This window comes from Vulpes lagopus, chromosome 10, assembly GCF_018345385.1.
Source record: "Vulpes lagopus strain Blue_001 chromosome 10, ASM1834538v1, whole genome shotgun sequence".
In the NCBI taxonomy this organism is placed as follows: Eukaryota; Metazoa; Chordata; class Mammalia; order Carnivora; family Canidae; genus Vulpes; species Vulpes lagopus.
Window position 1 is genome coordinate 106,895,104 of NC_054833.1, and position 24,797 is coordinate 106,919,900.

The 24,797-nt window shown below is 32.5% G+C and overlaps 1 protein-coding gene across 4 annotated transcripts in view; it reads right to left on the reverse strand.

The window, feature by feature from the left end:
• Positions 1-24,797, reverse strand: part of NFAT5 (nuclear factor of activated T cells 5) — a 119,050-nt gene that overhangs the window by 50,902 nt on the left and 43,351 nt on the right. For 3 of the 4 annotated variants that reach the window (XM_041769856.1, XM_041769857.1, XM_041769854.1), the window contains 2 exons: positions 16,848-16,973; positions 2,432-2,990 (listed from right to left, as the gene is read on the reverse strand). In XM_041769856.1, the coding sequence (XP_041625790.1) occupies positions 2,432-2,990; positions 16,848-16,973 (685 nt within the window). Of the gene's footprint in view, positions 1-2,431; positions 2,991-3,433; positions 3,496-16,847; positions 16,974-24,797 lie in introns of those variants that run through there. The other variant, XM_041769858.1, reaches the window with a different exon arrangement.

The following is a 24,797-nucleotide window of genomic DNA, read 5'->3' on the forward strand; positions in this document are numbered from 1 at the left end:
TCCATGCAGGGAGCCTGATATGGGACTCGTTGCCAGGACTCCAGGATCACGCCATGAGCGGAAGACAGACGCTTAACCGCTGAGCCACCCAGGCATCCCAGGACTGAGTAGTTCCTTTTCAAGTGATTTTGTTTTCTTAATAAGCTCTTTTATATAACATTTAATTATACAAAAATGCTATTTCCATCTTGAAGATCAATATGCAACATATTTGAGAGTATATTTCCTATAATTTAGCATTTGTAAATTATAAATTTATGGCCTATTAGATCTAAGACTATATATACCCTCTCTCTCAAAAGATTTCTAAATTTCTTTCATTTTTTTAAAAGATTTTATTTATTTGAGAGATAGAGAAAGTACAAGCAGAGGGAGCAGCAGGCAGAGGGAGAGGGAGAAGCAGGCTCCCCACTGAGCAGGGAGCCCAACATGGAGTTCGATCCCAAGACCTTAGGATCATGACCTGAAGACAGACGCTTAACCCACTGAGCCACATAAGTGCCCTTCTTTCATGTTTCTAATACCTTTCTTGTTGAAGAATATAGCACTTTGGCTTGAGATCTTCTTAACTGCTTTGAAAAGCCTATTTTTCTATATATTTACGAGATTTTATCCTCTCCTCGATATAGTTTCTATAAATTCAAAATTAAAACTTCTTCCATCATTTCTATTTGCTATTGTCAAATATTTTCCATTACCTAAGAAGCTGGACATTTCTTCTGCTGCTTGATGAGTTTCTGTTCCATGAATTATTTCATGAGAGATTTTTGTCTTGACAAATGTTATTATACTTTCCCTGGGTAACCTCAAATCATTTCTAAGATATATCTATCATACAAAAGCAGAAGCAGAAAAGATGTAGGTCAAGATATCTCTTTAACAGGAACTGCAAATCATATGTGTTGACTAATCCTATGTCAAAATTTTATTTGTTTTTCATTTGGACCTTTAACATTTATTTCAGTATAAAAATGAAAATCTCTCTTCCGGAACTTAAAAAAAATTTTTTTTGCATTGAAGCCCAAATAAACACATACTTATATACACAAGTCTTTTAAATCAGTGCTATCCATGTTTCAGAGCATTATTCTCTAGGTACTACTTCTACAAATATGTTCTAGAATTGATTTTGCTAATAGCAAGATTTTATGAAAGGGTGGATCTTACTGTTTTGTTTTGTTTTTTTAAAGAAAATTTCCTAATCTGGACTTTCTAAAAAGAAAAAAAAACATTTAAATGTGTATTTTTATTTAACTACATCACCCCAAAGGAGTTCTAAATGAGAGAAGAAAAGAAAAAACAGTATAGAATAATTATGCCTAAATAGTAGATATTACTTTAAAAATGTAATATGGGGAGAATATTTAAGAACAAGCTTAATATACATTAAAAATATTCTCTAGAATGTTCAACCAAATTTCTAACTTAAAAGAAATGAATGATGTCATCGAGTAGTAAACCAACCAAAAGCTTCTCCAACAGCCTTTGTAACAACCTGAAATTGTAGGAGGTTCTGGGTCAACTAAAGGACCATAATCTGCCACCCAAAAAAAAATCTCTCAAAATCCACTGAGTTACATTTTATTAAGTTATGTTGAATGCACTACAAAAAAATCTAACTTAAAAAGCAATTAAATATAATAAAAGTACTAAAGGAACTACAAAATTAAAAATAATTCATAGTATTCTGTATTATAGCAATAAATATTCTGTCCTATAGCCACGGAGATATATTTATTTACAGATATGTTTACAGTAAGTGCTGTGAACTGGCGGAGATGAATGAAAATTCAAACGTGTACCATGGTCCTGTTCTTCCAATACATTAACCCAGAATCACAGATAAAAAAATTAGTGATATATTTATTCTTCTTTAATGTCAGCACAATATATCAAAGAAAAAGCTTAAAAAGTACATGAATAAATGATGAGAATCAAACCATCAATTTAGTTTTTTCTTGTTTTCAATCAAAAGCAAAAAGAAAAAGTCTAAAATCCTCATAGAAATGGAAATGGGTTGAACTATATGGGGAGACAACATGAAAGAACACAAACTAGCCCTTTTCGAACGTTTTGAGTTAACTTTAGCCATTACATTGTAGTTATTTCTCTGAGTAAAAATATTTTTAAATCCTTTTAAAATACAAATCCATTTGTAATTTAAAAGTCATTTCAAAACAGATTATTTTCTACTACTTAATCATACCCATAATAAAATACCTATTGCTAAAACCTATTAATAATATGTTTTTCTCTAGTGAAACTTGGTAATTTTAAGTTAGAACTTTCATGTATTTCTATGATAAATTCAGTATCTTTGCTTTATATGCACACTTGAGCTGAGCAATTATAAAAACTGGGGAATGATTTATTTATTTTTTGTTTTGTTTTGCATAATGGTGATAGAACTTTAAAAAATGTGAATACCAACCCATTTCCTGCTTTTGAGTTGCCTTTGTTGTCCGTGGTAAGCTGAGAAAGCACATAGTGAGGTGCTTTGGCACTGTCGGCATCAAATATATCCATATTAGATTCTTCACAATCTCGTCGTTTGACCCCCGGCCTCTGCTTTGGATTTCGTTTTCGTGATTTACGAGGTACCTCAGTGTTATCATTGTAGGAACTGGTGCTCATGTTACTGAAGTTGGAGGGGGAATCCTCCATCCACATACTGCAGCTCTGCTCTGATTCCAATCCACACCCCTCATCCTGGCAGGACATCCGACTGTTATCCAGCAAGTCCTCAGGTGGTGGTGAGATGTACAAGACTGTGTGCCTCTTCGGTGTTGATGGATGCTGCTGAACTGTGTTACTGGTTAACTGCTTTTCACTTACCCCTCTGTTACTTACCCCCAAGGCTGAGGAGCAGCTCTCCACTTGCATAGCCTTGCTGTCGGTGACTGAGGTAGAATAAATGGTAGGGCTGGAAGAGGTGGTAAAGGAGCTGCAAGCACCGCCCATGGAGGAAGAGGAGGGAGCTGAAGAAGCATCTGCGGTGTACAATTTAAGAGTAAATACACTATACATGTTTTCACCTATGCTGGCTAGCAGTCCCATTGAAAATGTGATTCGTGAACTGATTGTTTTTCCCCAAAATGAATAGTTGGAATTTGGTTAAGTTTTAGAATATAAATGCTTCAAGCAATATAAGGCCTAAAAATGCAATTTTAAAAAATGCCCAAATAGCAATATTTTACTTGTTATAATTGATAGATTTTTAAAAATCTAATTTAATGTTTTAAGCTGTAAAGCAAGAATAAAGCTTTTATTGCCTCAGCTGGATGTTCTGTTGAATTTTAATCATTTAAGATAATAAAACCCCAATATGAAATATATGCTTGTGGTCCACATTCAATGCCAATTAAATAATCCATTATAGAATTTGAAAAGTGGGACTGTGCTTAGCCACAAAATATTAAAATAAGTTTCTAACCTATGAAGCAGAGAACTACAGGTCATTTTTAATGCAGACACTCCCTGCTTCAGAGGCAAATCCTGGAATAAAAATATGAGAAAATAAATGAGAAAAGAGCTGCTGATTATTCCAGATATCAATTATAAAATGAGAAATAAATAGAAAAAATATATAATCAACTGAATTGGAGGCAAAATGGAACTGGTACCGTCACTATGATTATTGTAAAATCTAGAATAAAAGTGAAAAAGTTCGATTTGGAATATGCTGGGCTGTGGAAGATAAGGAAGTTAACCACAGAGGGTATCCAGAAGTTAGAAGTAGCAGTTCAAAACTATAATCTCTAGAGTAAATAAATCCATCCTTTATGGCAGAATGAAAGCTGGGTAAAGACTAATTATCGGATGGATTTCTCTTACAAAGTACTTGATTACACACTCAGCAATTGGTTACCACTATCTATTTCCTCTCTCTTTAATGAGCCTACTCGATTTTAAGGAAATTTCTTAATATAAGTAATAGTAACTTCTATTGACTGAAGTCTAACAAAAAAGAGTTAAATAAAAAATTCTAGTGCTGGAGAAGCACTAGAATTAGTTTCTATAAAAAGGTCTTTTATAAGGCCATTTCGTTATTATACCTAGCAAGAAAGATTTAAGTGTATCTTTCAAAACATGTGGCAACCGGCAGAACAGCTTGTTGAAAAATAATACTACTTTAACCATTAAACAGCACGAACTCAGAGGCACACTAATAATGCTAAGGTTGGAAGTTGTCAGTTCTAAAATTTTAGAAATGCCATTTGATCTTGTATAAGATATGGAGAGACTCATAATCCCATACACCAAAATTAAAAATTGGTAACATGTGACAGAGATAAAAGATATGTTTAAATCTAAAATTAGTTTTTACCTATAGCCAAGTGTGCCACTGTGATAAAGTGATAGGATAAAACTTAAAAATGTAATGTGCAGCCATTGGAATTGCAACATTCTTATCAACTCTAATGTAAAGAGTGAAATGTAAGAATGTCAATGTGCAGATAATCAAAAGCCAAGTGCCAAAGATCTATTTTTAAATTAAAAACATACCAGAACACTTAAATCAATTAAAAGAGCTAAATTCACCCATAATTTTTCATCACTGCTGTCAAAGCTGAAGAGCATAGTAATTATATTAGCCATTAATGATGTGATCTACATAATGCCACGTGGAAATATTTTCCCCAACTATCATAAGTCAAAGAACCTAGAGCAATTAAGATGATACCAGTTCCATTTTCCACTTTGTGTCCTTGTCAAATGCAGTAGCTGAAATTGGAAAATTCAGTCACTTTAAACTGCATTCCAATTTAAAGAAAAATTTATCAATTTCGTATCATGCATTAATGCAATGTTTTCTTAGTAAATAAATATTTTAAAAGATTTGTAAAAACTACAAAATCTAGATGCTAATGTCAGTGACAGTTTAGGAGCTGATTTGTAGCCACTTTGGGTTTAAATAACAAGTTTTTTCCTCTTTTTTTAAAAATACTATAAAAATCATTTTTAAAAAACAGAAAACTTATTATAACATTCCTCCATCTGTTCCAACTATTGGCAAAATGAAACTAAATTTTTGTGTGTGTATAAGCCTATGTTCTTCATCTTCAGAGAAATAAAAGTATACAGCATGCAGTATTTGCAGTGGAACACACAAAACATGCAGCATGAATGCTGTGTGAATGTGTATTTCTATGAAGCGGCTTTCCCCCACCCATTCTTTCTGAATCTAAGTATCATGCAAATGAGAATGCAGAATATGAACATCTCAGGGATCCCTGTCCATGACAGATGAAAGTACTGGTGAAAAGCGATCATGAACTCAAAAGCAAGTTACTTGATATTTATGAATTTAATATGCAAGACATAGCCTGGTATTGGTCTTACAGGTATATATGATTTTATCTTGCAAATCTTACCAAAGTAATCATGTTATAAAAAACCCAATTGATATAATCATACATAAATGTCTGTTCTGGGACAGGTATGCCAAACTGTGATCTCATACCCTACATAAATTAAAATATTCTATACATTTTCCTTGGACACCTAACATACAATTTTTATATTTTACCTGCAGTTTCCTGGATATACTTATTAAATAAAAAAGTTCATTAGCACAAAACTATGAAACTGAAAACATAAACTCTGTCAGAGGACAGCAGTAAGCATCCTTTAATTAAAAAGTATTACTTTTTAAAGCCTATCTCAGTTTGAGCCTAAATTACAAAAGATTCTATTCATTTTAAGACTATAATAAGACAATTTTTAAAATTATAAAACTCTTTACAACAATATTTTTACGTTGATAATGACAATAATAGTGTATAAAATCCTTCGCATAAAGATGTTACATTCTGGTTAGCAAGACATCATCTAAGTGTAATAATAATGCCAAATGATGTGGTGAAGAACTATGGGCCCCTTTTTAGATCTTTCTTAGACCCTCTCAACATCTAATACAGTACCTTGCATATAGTAAAAATTTTAATTTTTTATAAACTGATTTATTGGAAGCCAATATTTGATATATATGTTGAATTATATTAAAGTTATATTGCCCAATAAATGTAACAGTGTGCCCATGATGAACACGTCAGGTATAAAAAAAGGATTTACTACTCCAAGTGCTTAAAATATGTATGACTATAATAGCATTATCTAATACAGGGAAGGGTTTAGAAGTACCTTAAGAGTTTAGAGGTAACTACTTGCTACTTCTACAGAGTATACTAATAACTTCCTTTTTTGAAATATATATAAGCCATATTATCTACTTGTGTATTAATCCATAAATTTACTAAGAATAAAACATTATTTATTAAAAGTGCATTAAATTATATGAAAAACATTTTAGATTTCTAAATACAAATTTCTCATTCCCAAGCAATCCCAGAAAAGCATAAAGAACATTACTGGGAATATTATAAATGCACTTAAAATATCTACAAAGACTTTTCAGTGACTATATCATTAAATATCAAGAAACAGCTTTAAATGACTTTCTATAGAACTAAAATGCTAATGTAATCCTGCCTCATCTATATATTCTTTTTTATTTTTAAGTTGTTATGAACAAAATATGCTTTTTGGTTTTAAGACCCCACTTTTATCCATTAGGAATGTACAGATTACATTTTATTGCTGCATATTAAAAGTATACAAACTCCAAATAAAAATGTTCTAATAACTGCTTTTATTTTCTTCTCACTAAGCAGAATAGCTGCAATGTTATTTCTATTTCATACCTTTATAATTTGTTCTTTTAAATCCCATACCAATGCTCTGTAAAGTTTTAAATTTTCCTTAAAAATTTTTTCTTAAAATTCTCTTACATAAGTAACACATGAATAAATTTTTCATTTTTTTCTTTTATGAAAAAATTATCTTTGAACCTAAAGGAATTCTATTTTTCCGTAACACTTTTGTGACTAGAGAGCATGGTGAACCAAAGGGAAAACCATTTCTACATTTACTAATGAAGACTTATAATTTCAAAAGAATAGATTAATTCTAAAATATGTAAGTGAAAGGAAGTATCATATTTATAGTGTTCTATGTCTAAGCCTAATAATTCTATTATTAGCAGTAGCCAATTACTAGACTGCCAGTAATGATAGCGAACATAAGTTGTATATTATATTCTTTTAAGAACTGATGGAATCATTAAGGTTCACTATAAATATTCAAAGTAGTGGTGACAGAGTGGTAGATATTGCCTACATGGATATCCTAGAATTTCTAAGTATTATTAAGTATTATTATTTGAATTGAAAACATTCTTTAAGTCCCTAGAAGAAACAAATACCTATCACTAATTTAAAATGTGTGGCAAAAATAGCATTTAACTGAGCTTCTATGATAAAATTGTGATTTCTAGCATTTAAATAAGCACATATATTTTAAAACTTTCAACATCAGTGCAAAATCATTTAAGCTTCCTAACAAAGTCATTAAAACAAAGCCATAAAATTTTGCAGGTGTGCTTAAGTGAACCAATAGTGGAACGGAGAAGGAGTAAACCATTGACTGTTCAGAAAATAATCTTAAAAACCAATCCAGGTATTTGGAAACATTTCCATTCTAAAACACTTATTGTTCAACCTCAGTTATCCTTTTAAAGCATTTCATTTTCTTTCTGGTAACAATGACTTCAAATCTAAACATCTTGCCTGATAAAAGTCACCAGATACAAGGACATCATTTTAGATCAAAGAAGAAAGATATTGAGAGAAAAAAAATTGTAAGGCCAACATTCATGTTGCTAAGGGATTGAAAAATCTAGAACACACAAAGTGGCTGCAAACCTGCTTTGTCAACACCTTACATGCCAACCTTCATTTTCTACTTTTCTTCTTCTTCTCATAGTATTAATGTAAAGTTTAAAACTTTACAAAAAGTTTTTAGTTTCAATCAGTATCAATCCACTATTTAGAAACAAAAAAAGAAAGGAAGGAAGGAAGAAAGAAAGAAAGAAAAAAAAAAGACTTATGAAGAAGTCTGAAAACGAGACCGACCTATACCCTGGGTGAGATTGGATGGGTTAAGTGTCTCTGGCACTATTTGTCTTCACTATTGACAGACACTGTCACACAACCCACCACACGATGCCTGTCTCTGAATGGCGAAGCTAGAATGCAAGTTAAGTGTATTAATAGAAAAAACAACTAGCATCCCAGCATATAAAATAAGCAATCCAGATTACTTTACCAAGAACAAAAAAAAAAAATTGTAGGATTGATCATTTAATTTACACGTTTAACAATTTCAATTTCCATTTGTACTTTCCCCACCCACATAAGTTAACATGCCACAATAAGGAATGTTTGAAAACAAACTTTAAAAAATTAAATTATCAACATCCAAATAAATGCATGTGGAAAAATTTCTTATCCAAACTTTTTGTTAACTCATATTCACCAATTTGTTCTCCTGTTTACTAATGCAATCTAATCCATAAGCCAGAATGGTCTCTCTCAGGTGTTTTTTAGGCTGTACTTTTACCCAAATTCCCTTGAAGTAGAAGGGAAACCAAAACACTCAAGAAGTAAGAAATACCTGTATTTTAGCAGCAAAAGAATCTTTTCATTTCTCAGGCCTACTTCCTCATACTCCTCAAAAAAGTAGCAATTTTCACTTTTAAATTAGATATGCTATTACACATAAAACGTTTGATCTAGAGGCTCTATTTTAAAAAATAATTAGCACTGTTGCTGAAGCTGAAAGGTTACTGATTTATTGGAAGCCATTTTTTCTTCCCCAGTCCATCAAATTGCCAATCAGAGTTCTAATACTACACAATAATTATTCTCTCATTTTTAATCTAAATTCTCCTAAAATAATTATTTTCTACCTTGTCAGAATGCAAGAAGGAGGAGAGGGAGAAAGAGAAAACCTTAAGAGCAGGCTCCACACCCAGCACAGAGTCCAATATGGGGCTCAATCTCACAACTCTTGAGGATTATGACCTGAGCTGAATCAAGAGTCAGATGCTTAACCGACTGAGCCACCCAGGTGCCCCTATTCACAGAGTATTCATTAAAGAATGTTTCCTGAAAAATAAAATGCTTACAAAATTTGTTAAGTGTCCTGACATTTATAGCAATGTTTAAACATATCTTCTGTCCCATTCAACCCCTAAATATCTAAGCACAGTGTAAAATACATACTAGGTATATATTATGCAATTTGGTTTTAAATCCTTTCCTGTTGGAAAAGAAAGATGCTTTTTTACCATCCGGTGATTTAAGTACTACTGGATAACATCACTGGTCAATACTGGGTGAAGAGACTAAAGCCTAAAAAGAATCCTTTACCTCAAAAAGATAAACATAAAAGGGAATAATTATACTAGCTGATACTATATTTATTACACTGTCAAAGACCCCAAGAAGTACAGGCTAAAAAAAAAAAAACCAAACAACTATTCAACTATTTTACTATTTGAAAGGGAATATTAAAAAAAAAAAAAAAAAAGAAAGGGAATATTATGTGAAGACAAAAACAGAGATTGTCACTATATTAATTTAGGTAAGAATTAGAGAAAAACAGTTCTGAAGGATGCTATTTGAAGGTCACCTCGATGCATTATCACATAATACATTTAATATATTTAGATTAAATAATAAAGGTACTCCTGCCAACTCTAAGTCCAATGTCTTCATTTTTTTTTCTTTTTTTTTTAGAGGAGACCAAAAAGGGGGAAGAAAGTATTTATATTGTTAAAATCTTGTAATTTAATTAATCAGGTTTTACACCTGGGTCTGGGTTAGAGTGGATATTAGATCCACAAGCAAAACTGTCTATGCAAAAAACATAAGGTAAATTATACATTGTTCTATTAGAAATTCTGACAGCTGATCACACAAATGTATCAGTTCATTTTTAAAAAAGGTGGGAAGAGAATTCTAGGAACTAGAACTCTTTAATAGTCACCTTTTAGAATCTCCCTTTGCGAAATGTCTGTTCTCCCTATGACTCATCATCTTCTATCAATGTCTCTTTTATATACAAGGGCTCATATTGAGAGTGTCAACATGAAAGAATAAGTCAGAATGTAAATACCGTGGCCCATGAGTGGCTCTATCTCGACTAACAGGCAAAATTTCAAAATAAGGTATAAAAAGAGACTGGGTGAGAATGGAAAGAAAGAAGCAAAATAAGGTTAAAATTTTATTTTTATAAGATTAAGATCTATTTGTTTAAACTTTACAAACGAAAGGAGAAATGTAGGAGGAAAGTCAATGTTTACTGAATGATCATTAATTCTCAGGTAATGTTAAGTGTTTTACATATTTATCTTTGTAATAACTGTAAGAAGCTGGTATTAACTGTGTAGTGATAGGGGCAATATTACAAATTTTTTAACTTCTACAAAATTCTGTCTGTATGATAGAAATGATATGATAGCAATAAGATGCAAATTAGATCCTAATGATTCCAAAACCTGTATTAATTTTATTATTTTTCATGTGTGGGAGAAATAAATAAATAGAAGTAAAACTATAACGTGTGTGTGTGTGTGTGTGTGTTATTATCTAGATTATGCCTGTACAGGCCTGGCACTTTGAGGTGCTTTCTCAGTTATTTTCTATTTAATTTAGTTGACAATAATAACTTTTCATGAAGGGATGACGCAGGAAATGAATTTTAGCTCAGTGGGCTAAATAAATAAATACCACTGGATGGATATCTACTTGCATTTATTGATAAAAAGGTAATGTACTCTCACGCCAAAAATAATCAAGGATCTAACATATCTCATACCTTTATTACTTTTTAACAGCATAGTTCACTGAATATTTTGAGTTATTTTAATCATCTACTACATGGTGTTTTTTAAATCATGAAATATTCAAAACTAATACTGTTTCCTCTGCTCATATTTTAACAAATACTACATGATTTTAGTTTTAGGAGAAAAAAATTAACAGAAACAGCTGAAATCTTTTGTTGTGCCCTACCCTAATCCATTCTCCTTACTCCTGCCCAGCTGGAGTACTATTTATACAACTTTATTGGTATTATATATACAACTGTTATAAAACAATTACTTACGGCAGTTGGCATGGTGACACCTTTTACTTATGATATTATCAATCTTATTGATGATGTAAGAAAGTAAGCCCACTTCTGTCTATTAACTTATTAATATTAAATTGTATAAAATACATTAAAATAGATCTGCCTATTTTTTGCATGTATTTTGTCTATTGAAGGTTGAAATCATTGAGCAGTTTTAAAATGCTACTCTACACACTCAGGTAATATAAGAATATGCTTTTTCTATCAGAAACAGAATAAATCACAGTATTTATAGAGTTGTTGCTAAAAATTATTAAGAGGTAAAGATAAGCATTAAAAGAATAAATCAATCAAAAAAAAAAATAAAAAATAAAAGAATAAATCAGCTGAGTGAAATAAGTCAGTCGGAGAAGGACAAACAGTGTATGTTCTCATTCATTTGGGGAATATAAATAATAGTGAAAGGGAATATAAAGGAAGGGAAAAGAACTGTTGGGAAATATCAGGAAGGGAGACAGAACATAAAGACTCCTAACTCTGGGAAACGAACTAGGGGTGGTGGAAGGGGAGGAGGGCGGGTGTTGGAGGGGAATGGGTGACGGGCACTGAGGTGGACACTTGACGGGATGAGCACTGGGTGTTTTTTTTATGTTGGTAAATTGAACACCAATAAAAATTAATTAAAAAAAATAAAAGAATAAATCAACAGGCTGTATGTACTTTTTGTCAATGAAAATTTATAAAACAGCCTCCAGAATTCTTGTTTCTGAATTCACCATTATGTCCCAAGTTTGCTTATGCTTTTCATTTTAGTAATGATGTTAACATAAATAAATGTATACATTTATACATATAGAAATATAGAAATGTATACATTTAGATTTACAATATAATTTCAGTTAAAAGACAATGAGGAATAGAGTTTTTACACCTACTTGCAACATATTTGTAACTAAGATCTGATTTCCTTCTGGAAGTGCTCTAACTTTCTAGAAAAAGTTGAAATGGCCATATAGAAAAACCAAGATCAAATAACATTTTAGCTCACAACATCAATATATAGGTGAATCACCATTCCTGCTAATAAGCTTTGGGTATAATTTTTGGAATAGTATACTACATAAATGGCCAAAATTCTGAAACATGTTTACCAAATTAACTTAGGACAGCAATCAAAGGCAAATTTGCTCCTCAAAATTTATTCAGCTGAAGAAAATACAAATTACATAACTGTAAGTAAGTTACAATAAATTCAATCAAATGCATAATTCTGTTGCTGTGAATCAGTTATTAAAACTCAATATTATTCTAGAAATCATATTCTCATTTGTAGATCCTGAAACTTGAAGAAATAAGGGGCGTATGGCTTTTACAACTCAATATCCTACACACTGCTTAGTCCAGGAACTGCAGTTATCTAAGTAAAATAGAGGCACACAATTCCCTGAAGTAAAATGACAAGAAGAAAAGAACTGAGACCTCATCAGGAAAGAAGAGAAGTATCTTGTACCTAGGACTGAAATATGATGATATGCAAATTGCCTAGCACAATTCCTATAGTAGGAACTAAAAATGGCAACTTACATTTTCTTCAACTCATATTTTGTATCGCTGTTATGTATGTTTAGAAATTCCTATTTTATTAGATGATTAAGATATCTAAAACAAATTAAAGTATAGCTGCTCTTTGATTATAGGACATTAATTTAGCTCTCTAGCATCCTCTCCTCTAATATAAATAGCACTCAATTAAGCTATTTCAGTATAGAAGGTATCTGTTAAGTACTTGGCGATTATTAACTGCTGTAGCATTTGTAAAATTCAAAGCACTATTTAATAAGTCTCTTCCTTCTAACAAAAAAGCATATTATATAGATCCCCTTATATAAAGTCATTAACTAAAATTACAACCTTTAAAAACCTCTGATGACCTAACTAGTAGAGATATTCAACAGGTATTTCTATTACACATGCTTGATCTGTGTGTACACCTAAACAAATTAAAAAGTGCTACAAAGTATTAGTATCCTGAAACTGTATTATTTATTTAAAAAGTATTAATATATAATTATTGAAAGTAAATTAATAATTTTATGAAAACAAATAAAGAATCACTAGTTATTCTTAAGATTCTCTGGCTGAATTATAAAACTTATGGTTTGATTAATTCATTGTTTACCTCAAGAATTAGAATAAAAATTTTAAAGAAACTGAAAGTTACTTTAGCAAAGTCATATTTTGATATAAACTAACAACATAATGCCATATCCCATATGAAGACAAAGAGTTTAGAATGGAATAAGAAAATAAACTGACTTTTTAAAATGAGGATTAAGTGTACTGTTCACTTCTAATAGGAAAACTTCCTATTTTAGTTAAATTAAGTAAATCTAAGAATTAAAAACTAAACTTATGAAGAGATTAAAAAATACTTGATTGATATAGGAGTTATTTACCAATAAAGCTGTTATTTAAGAAAAATGGCTGCCATAAGTCTTTGCAAAAACTCCCCACAGTCTGGTACAACTGTTTTAGTTCTAAATAATACCTGCATTTTAGTTCTTTAAAACCTATAGTACAGGATTCCACCCCCACAAAAACAAACAAAAATAATTCTTTCACAGTTTTCTATTTTTATTTTATTTTTTAAAAATATTTTATTTATTTATTTGTGAGAGAGACAGAGGCAGAGACACAGGCAAAGGGAGAAGCAGGCTCCATGCAGGGAGCCCGACGTGGGACTTGATCCCGGGTCTCCAGGATCATGCCCTGGGCCGAAGGCAGCACTAAACTGCTGAACCACCAGGGCTGCCCCACAGTTTGCATTTCTTGAGCAATTCCTTATCTTGCCGAAAATGCTATTAATTCATCTGGATGACTATTTTGTGTCAGGAAAACGGCCCCTGTCTTAACTGCTGAGAACCTACAATACTGTCAGAAAGTCTGTATTTCTAAAACTTACTCATTCACATATTGAACCTCAAACTTACTCTTTCTTAACCCTCAAACTCTTAATTACCTTTCTAAATGGGACAAAAGCAGAGATCTTTAAAAAAGTGAGGAGTACAGTGCTTGCTTCGGCAGCACGATACTAAAAAATGAGGAGTACAAATTTCAGACTGTTGATTCTCAGCTAGATTCCCAGATTTTGACACCTGACACATGGAGAGAGGAGTTGTGTAGAAGTAAGACCTTTTTCTCCCAGCCTCAGCCCTGGAACTTACCCAATAAAAAAATGTTACTGATGGGAATGAAAGTGTGAATAGTGTAGAGGCAGAGAAGGTTTGAGAGATACTCTTTTACCCAATATTCTGGATTGTGGATTAGCAGCATCATGTTTACTCATTCCCTCAATAATAAGTAAAGGGAAAAAAAATCTAGATTGGCGAATCTGAGAAACACATTTTCAATAATTAAGTAATAAAGAATGTACATGAATACCTATATGCCCAGCCTCTTAATTTCAAAATTTAAATTGATTTAGAACTTGTGAAACACAAACCTTTATAGCAGAACTAGAAGTCTGTTCCCACCAGGCCCTCATACCTGATAGCAGCCAATCCGGCTCCTTCAAAACTCTGAAGAATTAACTACATCAAGAATCATCATTTTTATGCATTTCATATTTAAACAGCAAATTAAAAATAAAACTCAAAGAAGTCTAAATTAATGTGTCTTTCCTTAGACATCAAATCTTTTGGCCAGGAAACACTGAGTAAACTGGTAATCTAATCCAAATCTTTCTCTTTGACAGTTATGTCACTAAAGATATTCATATGTCAAATAAAAAAGCAACTCCATAATGACATATACTAACTGATTTCCCTACAATAATTATTCTGTAATTTAAACTCTCTTACCTATAATGTTATATAACAAAGATTATTCTACCAATAAGACAGAATCCTAGAATAAGATTATATTGGTTACTAAAAGTAAATTTATGTAAAAAAAAACATTACAAATGACTTGGTTTTAGATCATAGAAACTTTCTGTATGTGAATATAAGAAAACAGTCCATGTTATATCCTCACTCTCTTTTCACCTTTATAATATCAATAACTTCTCCCTCTAATAAGAATTTATTACTTCAGAATATTTCCTTTGGTTAACTCATGTCTTTCAATCTAATTTATCTAGAGAAGATTTTCTCAACTATATAGGGGGAAGGAGGGAGGATCAACATTTTATGAGGGACTCAAATTCAAGAACTTTTAATACCTATATATAAAAACTTGTAATTGACTTTGGTATTATTTAAAAGGAAGTGTTCTTTTCCAAACCTGACATTTTTTCAGCTTTTAAAAGGAACTGGATCTACTGTCAACAGATGTTAAAAAGCACAGAAGAAACAGACTTTTAGTTCTATATAGATTCAACAAGTCTATAAAAAATAATCTCAAAAGATACAAAAGAAATCAGTTAGTCAATTTCTACTTGTGGATTTAAAGTGAAATATTTCATTAAAAATTTTTTTCAAAAATATTTTATCATCTGATACAATTTTTAAGCAATACGTAAAATTTTAAATTCCAGAAAAAATAATCAAGGACATTTTAGAATCCAGTGGATATAAAGTAAAACCAGGTCATCTTACCAATTGGATAACTAAAAAGTTCACAATTAAATCCACAGAATCTGTTAGAAAATGTCTGGCAACACATGAACAGTGAGCAGGGCTGATAAGTTTCTTTGCTATGTTTAAGTTTTCCTGCCCTCAACCAGGAAGGCTGCGCACTGCAGTATATAGTTTAGGGAAAAGATTTGTACACAAGGTTAATGGTACACTGGTTAATGCATACAAGAAAAATATATCAAGTTCTATTACAGTACCAAATCCTTATTTAAACCATAACCTTCCGCTTCACTGTTCTTTTAGAAATGAAATGAACTTACTGAAAACAGTGCTGTGATGGATTTTAAGTACCACTTAAAAGATGAGAGGTATCATTGGATAAGAAACCTCTACTTAGAAGGATAAAATTTCAGAGTCTGTGTGTGTGTGTGTGTGTGTGTGTGTGTATATATATATATATATACACACACACACACACACATATATATAATTTTTCCCCTTTTTTTTATACCAAACACACTTAGCAGTCTATAAAACCCAACTAAAAAAAGAAATACAGTTGGGCAATCTAATATTATTAAAAGCACTCATTAATTTATCAATAATCAAGGTTTTTTTCTATTGGCTTGTCCATCAATCCTTTATTCTGGCTCATTAAAAAATGGAACCAATTTTATATAAAGTGTATGATTTGAGAGCTGAATAAAAATAAACTTGATAAATTTAAAACATTATTTTCTATAATTTTTAATTGACATTACAAAATGTACTTATATAAATAATACATTCAAATCTTCCATTACTTTCAACTGAATTTAAAACAAGTCTGAAGTGACGTTTTCAAATATAGGGAAAAAGTTATAGTAACATTCTATAAATGGAAAAGAGACTTGAGTGCTTAAGTCTTTTTTCAGATTATACAAAATATTTTTCTCTTTCAGCAAATTTTTAAAAAGAATTTTTAAATTGAGATTCAAATGCTAATTTTCTATTCATAGCTTGGCATGTAATTTTTTTATGTGTAGTCAATAAAAGAGCTTGTTGTTTCCATAGCTGAAGGTAAGCTCCTAGAAAAGAAATGGCACTGACACATGTGCCAATGTGAAATTTTAAGAAATAAGAATTGTATCAAGAAATGTATATTGAAATATTTTAAGGTTAAAAGTATTTTTAAACCTTCTAAAACAAACCCTCAAATCACACTCTTTTTGATATGAACTTTGCCAGCACTGTTCATGTTGGCCAGATAATACACCAGTTTTCTTTAATAAAGTAAAATGAAATGCATACCAGCAGCAACTACAGCTGGAGGAGGCGAGCCTGCCTCACCACCACTTGTCTGACTCATTGATGCTACAGATGTTTCTCTAGATGGAGGTAACTGTAACTCCTTTGGGAGAAGATCATAGACAGATTCTGTTGGAGAAAGAAGAAAAAATTTTTATTTTATTTTTTAATTTTAAAGATTTTATTTATTTATTCATGAGAGAGAGAGACAGGCAAAGGGAGAAGCAGCTTCTATGCAGGGAGCCTGACGAGGGACTCGATCCCAGGTCTCCAGGATCAGACCCTGGGCTGAAGGCGGCGCTAAACCTGAGCTAAACTGAGCCACCCGGGCTGCTCAAGAAAAAAGTTTTTAATTTTTTTTAATTTTTATTTTTTTAAGAAAAAAGTTTTAAAAGAATATAAGTCAATAACCTAATATATGAGCATGAAATTAATAAGTACTTTCATGTAGGAGGAGAACTATATTATGCACACACTCACACAAAAACTCCATATAATTACTGTGGTAATGAATTATTAGCAAATATTTTTCTTTTATTATGCAATTTTACCGAACTGAAGAATGAATTTTCCATTAGTTTTGTCCCCTCTTTCCTTCTTGGCTTTATCCTTTATATTTAAGATGGTCTCTAAAGTTACTAAATTTTAGAACTGGATAAAATTAGAAAAAATGTAAGAAATGTCAAATAACAAAATGGTCCAATATCTTCCTTTGTAATAATGAGTGCAGTTTACTATATCTTATCAGGTTTATTTGGCTTCTCCAATTAAACCATTAGTCTAGCCCTGCTCTTCTAACCAACACCTTTTAGTGAACATTTTAATTCATTATCATAATGTATTTTTCCCCTCCCAAAAAAGCTAAACAAGGAGTGCCAGTCATAGCTCAAGGAAATATTGTTCTTTTATTCTGAGCTAACTCCAAACTCTAGAAAGTCACAAGTACAGGATACTCTTAAATCAGAAAAGATAAAAGCGGGATCCCTGGGTGGCGCAGCAGTTTGGCGCCTGCCTTTGGCCCAGGGCGCGATCCTGGAGACCCGGGATCGAATCCCACGTCGGGCTCCCTGCAGGGAGCCTGCTTCTCCCTCTGCCTGTGTCTCTGCCTCTCTCTCTCTCTCTGTGTGACTATCATAAATAAATAAAAATTAAAAAAAAAAAAAAAGATAAAGGCCTAACTAAACTATGATTACTTTTGTATCTCAGACTAAAGAATACTTTTCTTTTTAATGTACTTTATAATCACTGTCCATAAAATTACATTTATCTCTACTAATTTAAATTCTTTTATAGTTATTAATGTATGGTTTGGGGCACAAATAATTCTCAAAACATCCTGCTCAGGTAGTAGAATCAATGTTGGAAGAAACTTCAAAAGACCACTTAGAATCTATCCTCATTTTCAAAAGAAGTGAGACACAAGGTTTAAGAGACTTGCCTAGTATTCCAAGAAACTCAACATTCCAACAAATAAAAAAGATTATTAATTATTTGCATGAGAATAAAAAAACAAAGGTAGCACTATAAGATATTTTATTCTTGATAAAAACAATATTTTTAGTTAACTGATTACTGAATGTATAAATTGATCTTTCCAATTAATGTCTGAATTAGGTACACCAACTTTAATGTGGGTAGAGATAAGGAAGAGTGTCCTGAAGGAAAGATAAAATTAGAAGTTTTATCATTAAATGATCTCCATTCATAGTACAGAACCAACTGAAAGTTTTCTTTTGAAAAACTCTACTACCTAATACTTGGAGAACCTAATTAAAACAGAAATGCCAGTAACATCTAATATTTATTTTAAAACAATTATATTTCTTCCTTATACATAAGAGAACCACACTCAAGTCCTTTTGTCCAAACAAACCAAAAGGAAATATGAAAATAAAAATAGCTTAGATGAAAAGTGAAAGGATCTACCAAAATACATTTATGTCAAGGAAAAAAATCTCCTAGTAATAGGCCATCATTAATAGCACTTCACTAGTTCTACTTCTCTACTTCTTTAATTATTAAAATAAATACATCAAAACAAAACAAACCCTGTGGGCTGAAACACTCTACCTTTCCCAAAGTATATAAAATTTAATCTATACTAGAAGTATAAAAGCAATGTTAATAAAAATACATTGGAAAGTAACTAAATAGGGGGATCCCTGGGTGGCTCAGTGGTTGAGCATCTGCCTTGGGCCCAGGGCCTAATCCTGGAGTCCCGGGATCAAGCGTGTTGGGCTCCCTGCGTGGAGCCTGCTTCTCCCTCTGCCTGTGTCTCTGCCTCTTTCTCTCTCTCTGTGTGTGTCTCTCATGAATAAATAGATAAAATCTTAAAAAAAAAAAAAAAGTGTGCAAAAGAGGTATTGGCTCACAAATAAAAATATCTTAGGTATTTTTTAAAAAAAGAACATAACTAAATATAGAACTTAAATCTTAATCATCCCCACAGCCTACCCCCCAAAACAAACTAACATGCAAGGTCAAGTAGAAGGTGTAGGAATAGGAAGCATGGACTCATTCCTTCATCAAAGGTATTTTCTGATTAACTGACTCAAGCATTTGGAAATCAAAGATGTCAGAAGTTTTATCATATCTACCCAAGCGAAGAAGCAGTTAATACAGTCATTACCATCATAGGCTCTGATTTCAGACATAACTGGGTTGGCTCTGCTACTTCAAACAATCTAAGACTTAAATCCTCATTAAAATTTTTCTTTTACCCCATTATCTCAAAGAAACTCTTCTCAAGCTATAACTGTAGGACCCAATCACATATACTGGCCTTATTCTTAAATCTGCTTCCCTTAAGACATTAAAAAGATTAAAAGAAAAAAAAAGATTAAAGAAATATAAATTATGTTGTTAATACTATTCTAATTTACTCTTAAATTCAATCCAAATTACGGTTTTACAGTATCTACTGCCCAATGAAAGAACTTCTGAACAAGATCGTAGGTAATTTAAAATCCATGAAATTGAAAAATAGAAAAAAAAAAAAAAAAAGAAGTCCTAAGCTTGTACTAATCACCTCATGTTAAGATATATCTATTTTTCTTGTGTTATCTTTTAAACCAGTTAGATAGATAAGGAAGGAATGAAATTCCAGGTTTATAAACAAGGAATATCAAGAAGGAGACCAGGAAATCCATAATGGAAAGGCAGTTTCTTAAGGAAAGACTTCATTAGAAAACAAAAGTAAAATCACTTCTAAATTTTTTTTTTAAAGGGAGAGGGAATGGTCACTAGTTTTCTTTTTGGGATGGTAAAATGATCTAAAATTGGATTATGGTAATGATTACACAACTCTGTAAATAAACTAAAAACTACTGAATCTGTACACTTTAAATGGGTGAATTTTATGATATGTAAATTTATATCAGTAAAGCTGTTTTCTAAAAAAAAAAAAAAAAAGGATGAGAACAAGTACAAATGAAAATGTACAAGAGCAAAGTACATCTCTCATTGTTCCTAATAAACCTTATGGATAAAAATCTCTCTTTATATAGATTCTATTTATAAAAAGTGAAATTATGAAGGCCAAGATGCACACTAATTTACTTTTTAAGGGTCTTCTATTGGAGGGCCAGGAAAATGCCAACAGGTATAGTTATCCTACATTCAGTAAAATTCTGAGGAAAATCTTTAAAAGTTCTCATAACCTAGATGAAGAAATGCAGACTTTATAAAACAGGTAACTAAAGCAACAGCACCCCAAAAAGTATGGGTTCAACCTGGAAAGAGGGACATCTGGGTGGCTCAGCGGTTGAGCATCTGCCTTTGGCTCAGGGCATGATCCTGGGGTCGGGATCCAGTCCTGCATCGGGCTCCTTGCTGGGAGCCTGCTTCCCCCTCTGTCAGTGTCTCTGCCTCTCTGTGTCTATCATGAATAAATAAAATCTTAAAAAAAAAAAAAAAAAACCTGGAGGGAGGTGGTTACTACATCAGTATCTTAAAGATATTGCAAATGTCATAGGCTTAAGAAGGATATATTATGTGTTGTAATTCATAACAGATCATGCAAGGCTGGAATATCTGCCCAGAGGAATAAAGTGAAATTTAGTTAGGATTAATGTAACAGCTGATAAAAATTGTTCTTGTACAATGTAATGAAAGGCACTCTCTTTTTTTAAAATTGAGAAATAATTTTACTTTTCTATTTTATTTTTATTTTTATTATTTTAAGTAGGCTCCACACCCAGTGCAGAACCCAACTTGGGGGCTTGAACTCACAACTGTGAGATCAAGATCTGAACCAAGATCAAGAGTTGGATAATCGGGATCCCTGGGTGGCTCAGCAGTTTAGCACCTGCCTTCAGCCCAGGGCGTGATCCTGGAGACCCTGGATTGAGTCCCGCATCAGTCTCCCCGCATGGAGCCTGCCTCTCCCTCTGCCTGTCTCTTTGTGTCTCTCATGAATAACTAAATAAAATCTTAAAAAAAAAAAAAAAAGAGTTGGATAATCAATCAACGGAGCCACTCAGGCACACACCCCCTTTATTTTAAAGAACCTCTATACCTAACATGGAGCTTGAACTCACAACCCCAAGATCAAGAGTCACATGCTCCACCAACTAAGCCAGCCAGGCACTGTTTTCTAAGGAAATCTTTAAAATTCTAGTTTTCTAAGGAATTCTTTCCCTGGTCAGCCAGGATTGAAGTGACTGATGTCTTACCTATTTTTTCTATTAACACTGCTAATAATTTATGTAGTAATGTTTAATCAACTCACTTGCTGGTTCATTATGCATTTTAGTTGACCAAAATCCCAAGCAAGTGTACTGCTTAAATATCTCTGTAGTAGAATTAGGGCAGGTGTGATATAATAAATGTTAACAGAAATTATTAACATAAGTATATGAAAAAGGAAATTAGGCAGAAAGGGAAACAAGCTCAGATGATCAAGAATTTATCTTGTGTTGGTGCCATACTGTAGAGCCTAGGGCCATTAGGGGGAAGGAAGAAATGGAGTAATGGAATTATTTTCAGATACTGAAAGCAAACCAATACTTCCCAATTTGGGTGGGAAGGTGAACAATGTAAAAATGGGCTAACTGGTTTGTTTGCTTGGTCATTCAGAGTAAACTCTAATTGATCCATTTATGTCACTGATTATTTTCTGGGTCAATGTAGTTTTATTCTTCAACAGTGGTTACGAGGAGTTTTCCTATACTGCATCAAACTCAAAGTAGACAGAAATCCTAGAGTACAATGCAGTGAAAGAAAAGGCAAAAATTGGTAACTTAATAGTGCAGCTTATTTTTTTTCCTCTCAATTGCGAACTCTGTTCCCAAACCACTGATAATCCAAACCTCATTCTCTATTGCTTCATTGTGTAAGTTGCTCAGTCCCAGGGAAAAGTAAAAAGACTTCAAACCCCCATACTCTCTCACTTTCCCCTAGAAGGGTCCAGGGTGATAAAATATAGGAAATAGCTGAGAAAAGCCATGTTCAGTAAAATAAGATTAATACAACTACCATTTACCAAGCATTTGGGGATGGGTCAGGCACTATGCAAAGTCATTGTATAGATTTTTAACTTAATTTCAAAACAATCCTGGGAGGTAGGTTTTACCAATAAAGAATCTGAAGACTGGGGCATCTGGGTGGCTGCGTCAGTTAAGCTTCAGCCTTTGGCACAAGTCATGATCCCAGGGTCCTGGGATGGAGCCCCACATTGGGGCCCTGCTTCTCCTACTCTCTCTCTGCCCCTTCCCCCCTGCTCATGCACTCACTCACTTTCTCTCTCAAATAAAATCTTAAAAAAAAAAAAAAGAATTTGAAGACTGTGCAATAGTAAAAAATGAAAAATGTGATACAAAATAAAGCAATGATAAATATAAAGTTTATTAGGACAATGGGTTCCTTTGATGGGGAGAAAGGAGACAGGACAAAGGAGGAACAGAAATAAGTTGGGCTGGACAGTGAGCTCACAGATGTTATTTTCCTAAAATATATAAGAAAACAATAAATACAAAAAAATTAAGATTATGCATGGATAGTGTGTAGCCTCACAGAATTGCTATAAGGCTTAAATAAAATGATCTGCTAAAAACAATTATGTAAGTTATCATTCTTTTGTTGGAATTTGTATCCTTACCTCACCCTTTTCACCTGATAGCTAATATTCAATGTTCAATTGATTTAGGGTCAAAAAGTAAAGACCAAACTTGTCAGCCCACTTACTTTATGACTTTTCTGAAGACTTTATTTACTTTCAGGTAATGAAATAGAAAAAAATACACAATCAATACTACAGATTTAACTGCATGCAGAGATGAATGATAAAAATATGGGAGGAAAGCTCTGGAAATAAGATGTTTCTATTTAACTGTCAAACAAGCAACTATAACTGGATATATGTGTGGTAAAAAGGATGATACTGGGACGCCTGGGTGGCTCAGCAGTTGTGCCGCCTGCCTTGGGCCCCGGACGTGATCCTGGAGTCCCGGGATCAAGTCCCACATCGGGCTCCCTGCATGGAGCCTGCTTCTCCCTTTGCCTGTGTCTCTGCCTCTCTCTCTCTCTCTCTCTCTCTCTCTCTCTGTGTGTGTGTTTCTCATGAATATATAAACAGAAACAAAATCTTTAAAAAAAAAAAAAAGGATAATACTTTGTTCTGGGAATGCTTTAAAATTTAACAAAAAGTAAACTAATAATACAGCACAGACACTAGTTATTCAAATAATGAATGCTCCCTGATATCAGATGCAAACACTAGAATACTGAAAAATCCACTTACAAACATTTGTACCTTATTTTAAAAATCAAGTTTTACTTATTTTTTTACACTCTAAATATGAAGCTAGCATAGCACCTGAAAGAGTTAAAAAACTTTCAAAAAATCCTTGCAAATGGTTTGGGAACTAATTGCTTTACTCTTCCATCTCTCTATTAACTGTCTCAATAAGCCAGTCAATCCCAAGGCTATGGTTTCATGTCAGACATTCTAAAACAAAATGCCTGGCACCTCCACAGTGCCAACATAGTTCTGCATTCAAGAGAGACAGCATTCATTCTGTTAAAAACACTTCAGGCTTGACAGTCATCATACTTGGCATCTCCACTGGAAAAATGTACTGGCTGCAGGTCTACTGGATATTTGGTTTCTAAAAGATTATGAAGTCCAAGAATAACTAGTAGGTGATATTCTTTTTTAACAAATTTTTGTTATCTAAGTCAATTAGTAGTTTTCTATCACATATTTACTTAATCATATCACTTCTTCCTGAGTATATTTTTTTATTGTTTTCCTAAAACAATCTAGTGTTCTAAGGTATTCTAAGTAATATACAGCAGCATAAATAGTATCAATTTGGGAAATAAGAAAACTAATTTGAATTCCATAACCATTTTAATATAATACATGATATATTTTTTCTAGTAGGTATTACTTTTCACCTAAAACAATAATAAATATATTTTAAAAATAAAAAATAATTTTACAATTATTTCAAATTAACTTACAAACATTTATGAAATATAGAATGGAATATACTATTCGACTAACCTTTCTGGTTACCTAACTTTCTGAATTTACTTGTATTATTTTCTGAATATTACTTAAGTCTGTCCTAGAAGGAGACTTTCAATGTCATATCTTTTTTTTTTTTTTAAGATTTTATTTATTCATGAGAGACACAGAGAGAAAGAGAGAGAGAGAGAGGCAGAGGCAGAGGCAGAGGGAGAAGCAGGCTCCACGCAGGGAGCCTGATACAAGACTCAATCCTGGGACTCCAGGATCATGCCCTGGGCAGAAGGCAGGCACTAAACCGCTGAGCCACCCAGGCGTCCCTCAATGCCATATCTGTGACATAAACTATTGAGTAAAATATTTATGGCTTGTTTGCAATTTCAAAGATCTTATAAGAATATTTTTTCATTAGAGCTTTAAGAACCATGGAGTTTAGACAGAGTCAAAGAAAGGTATGAGCAGGACCCAGGGCTGAGTGTCAG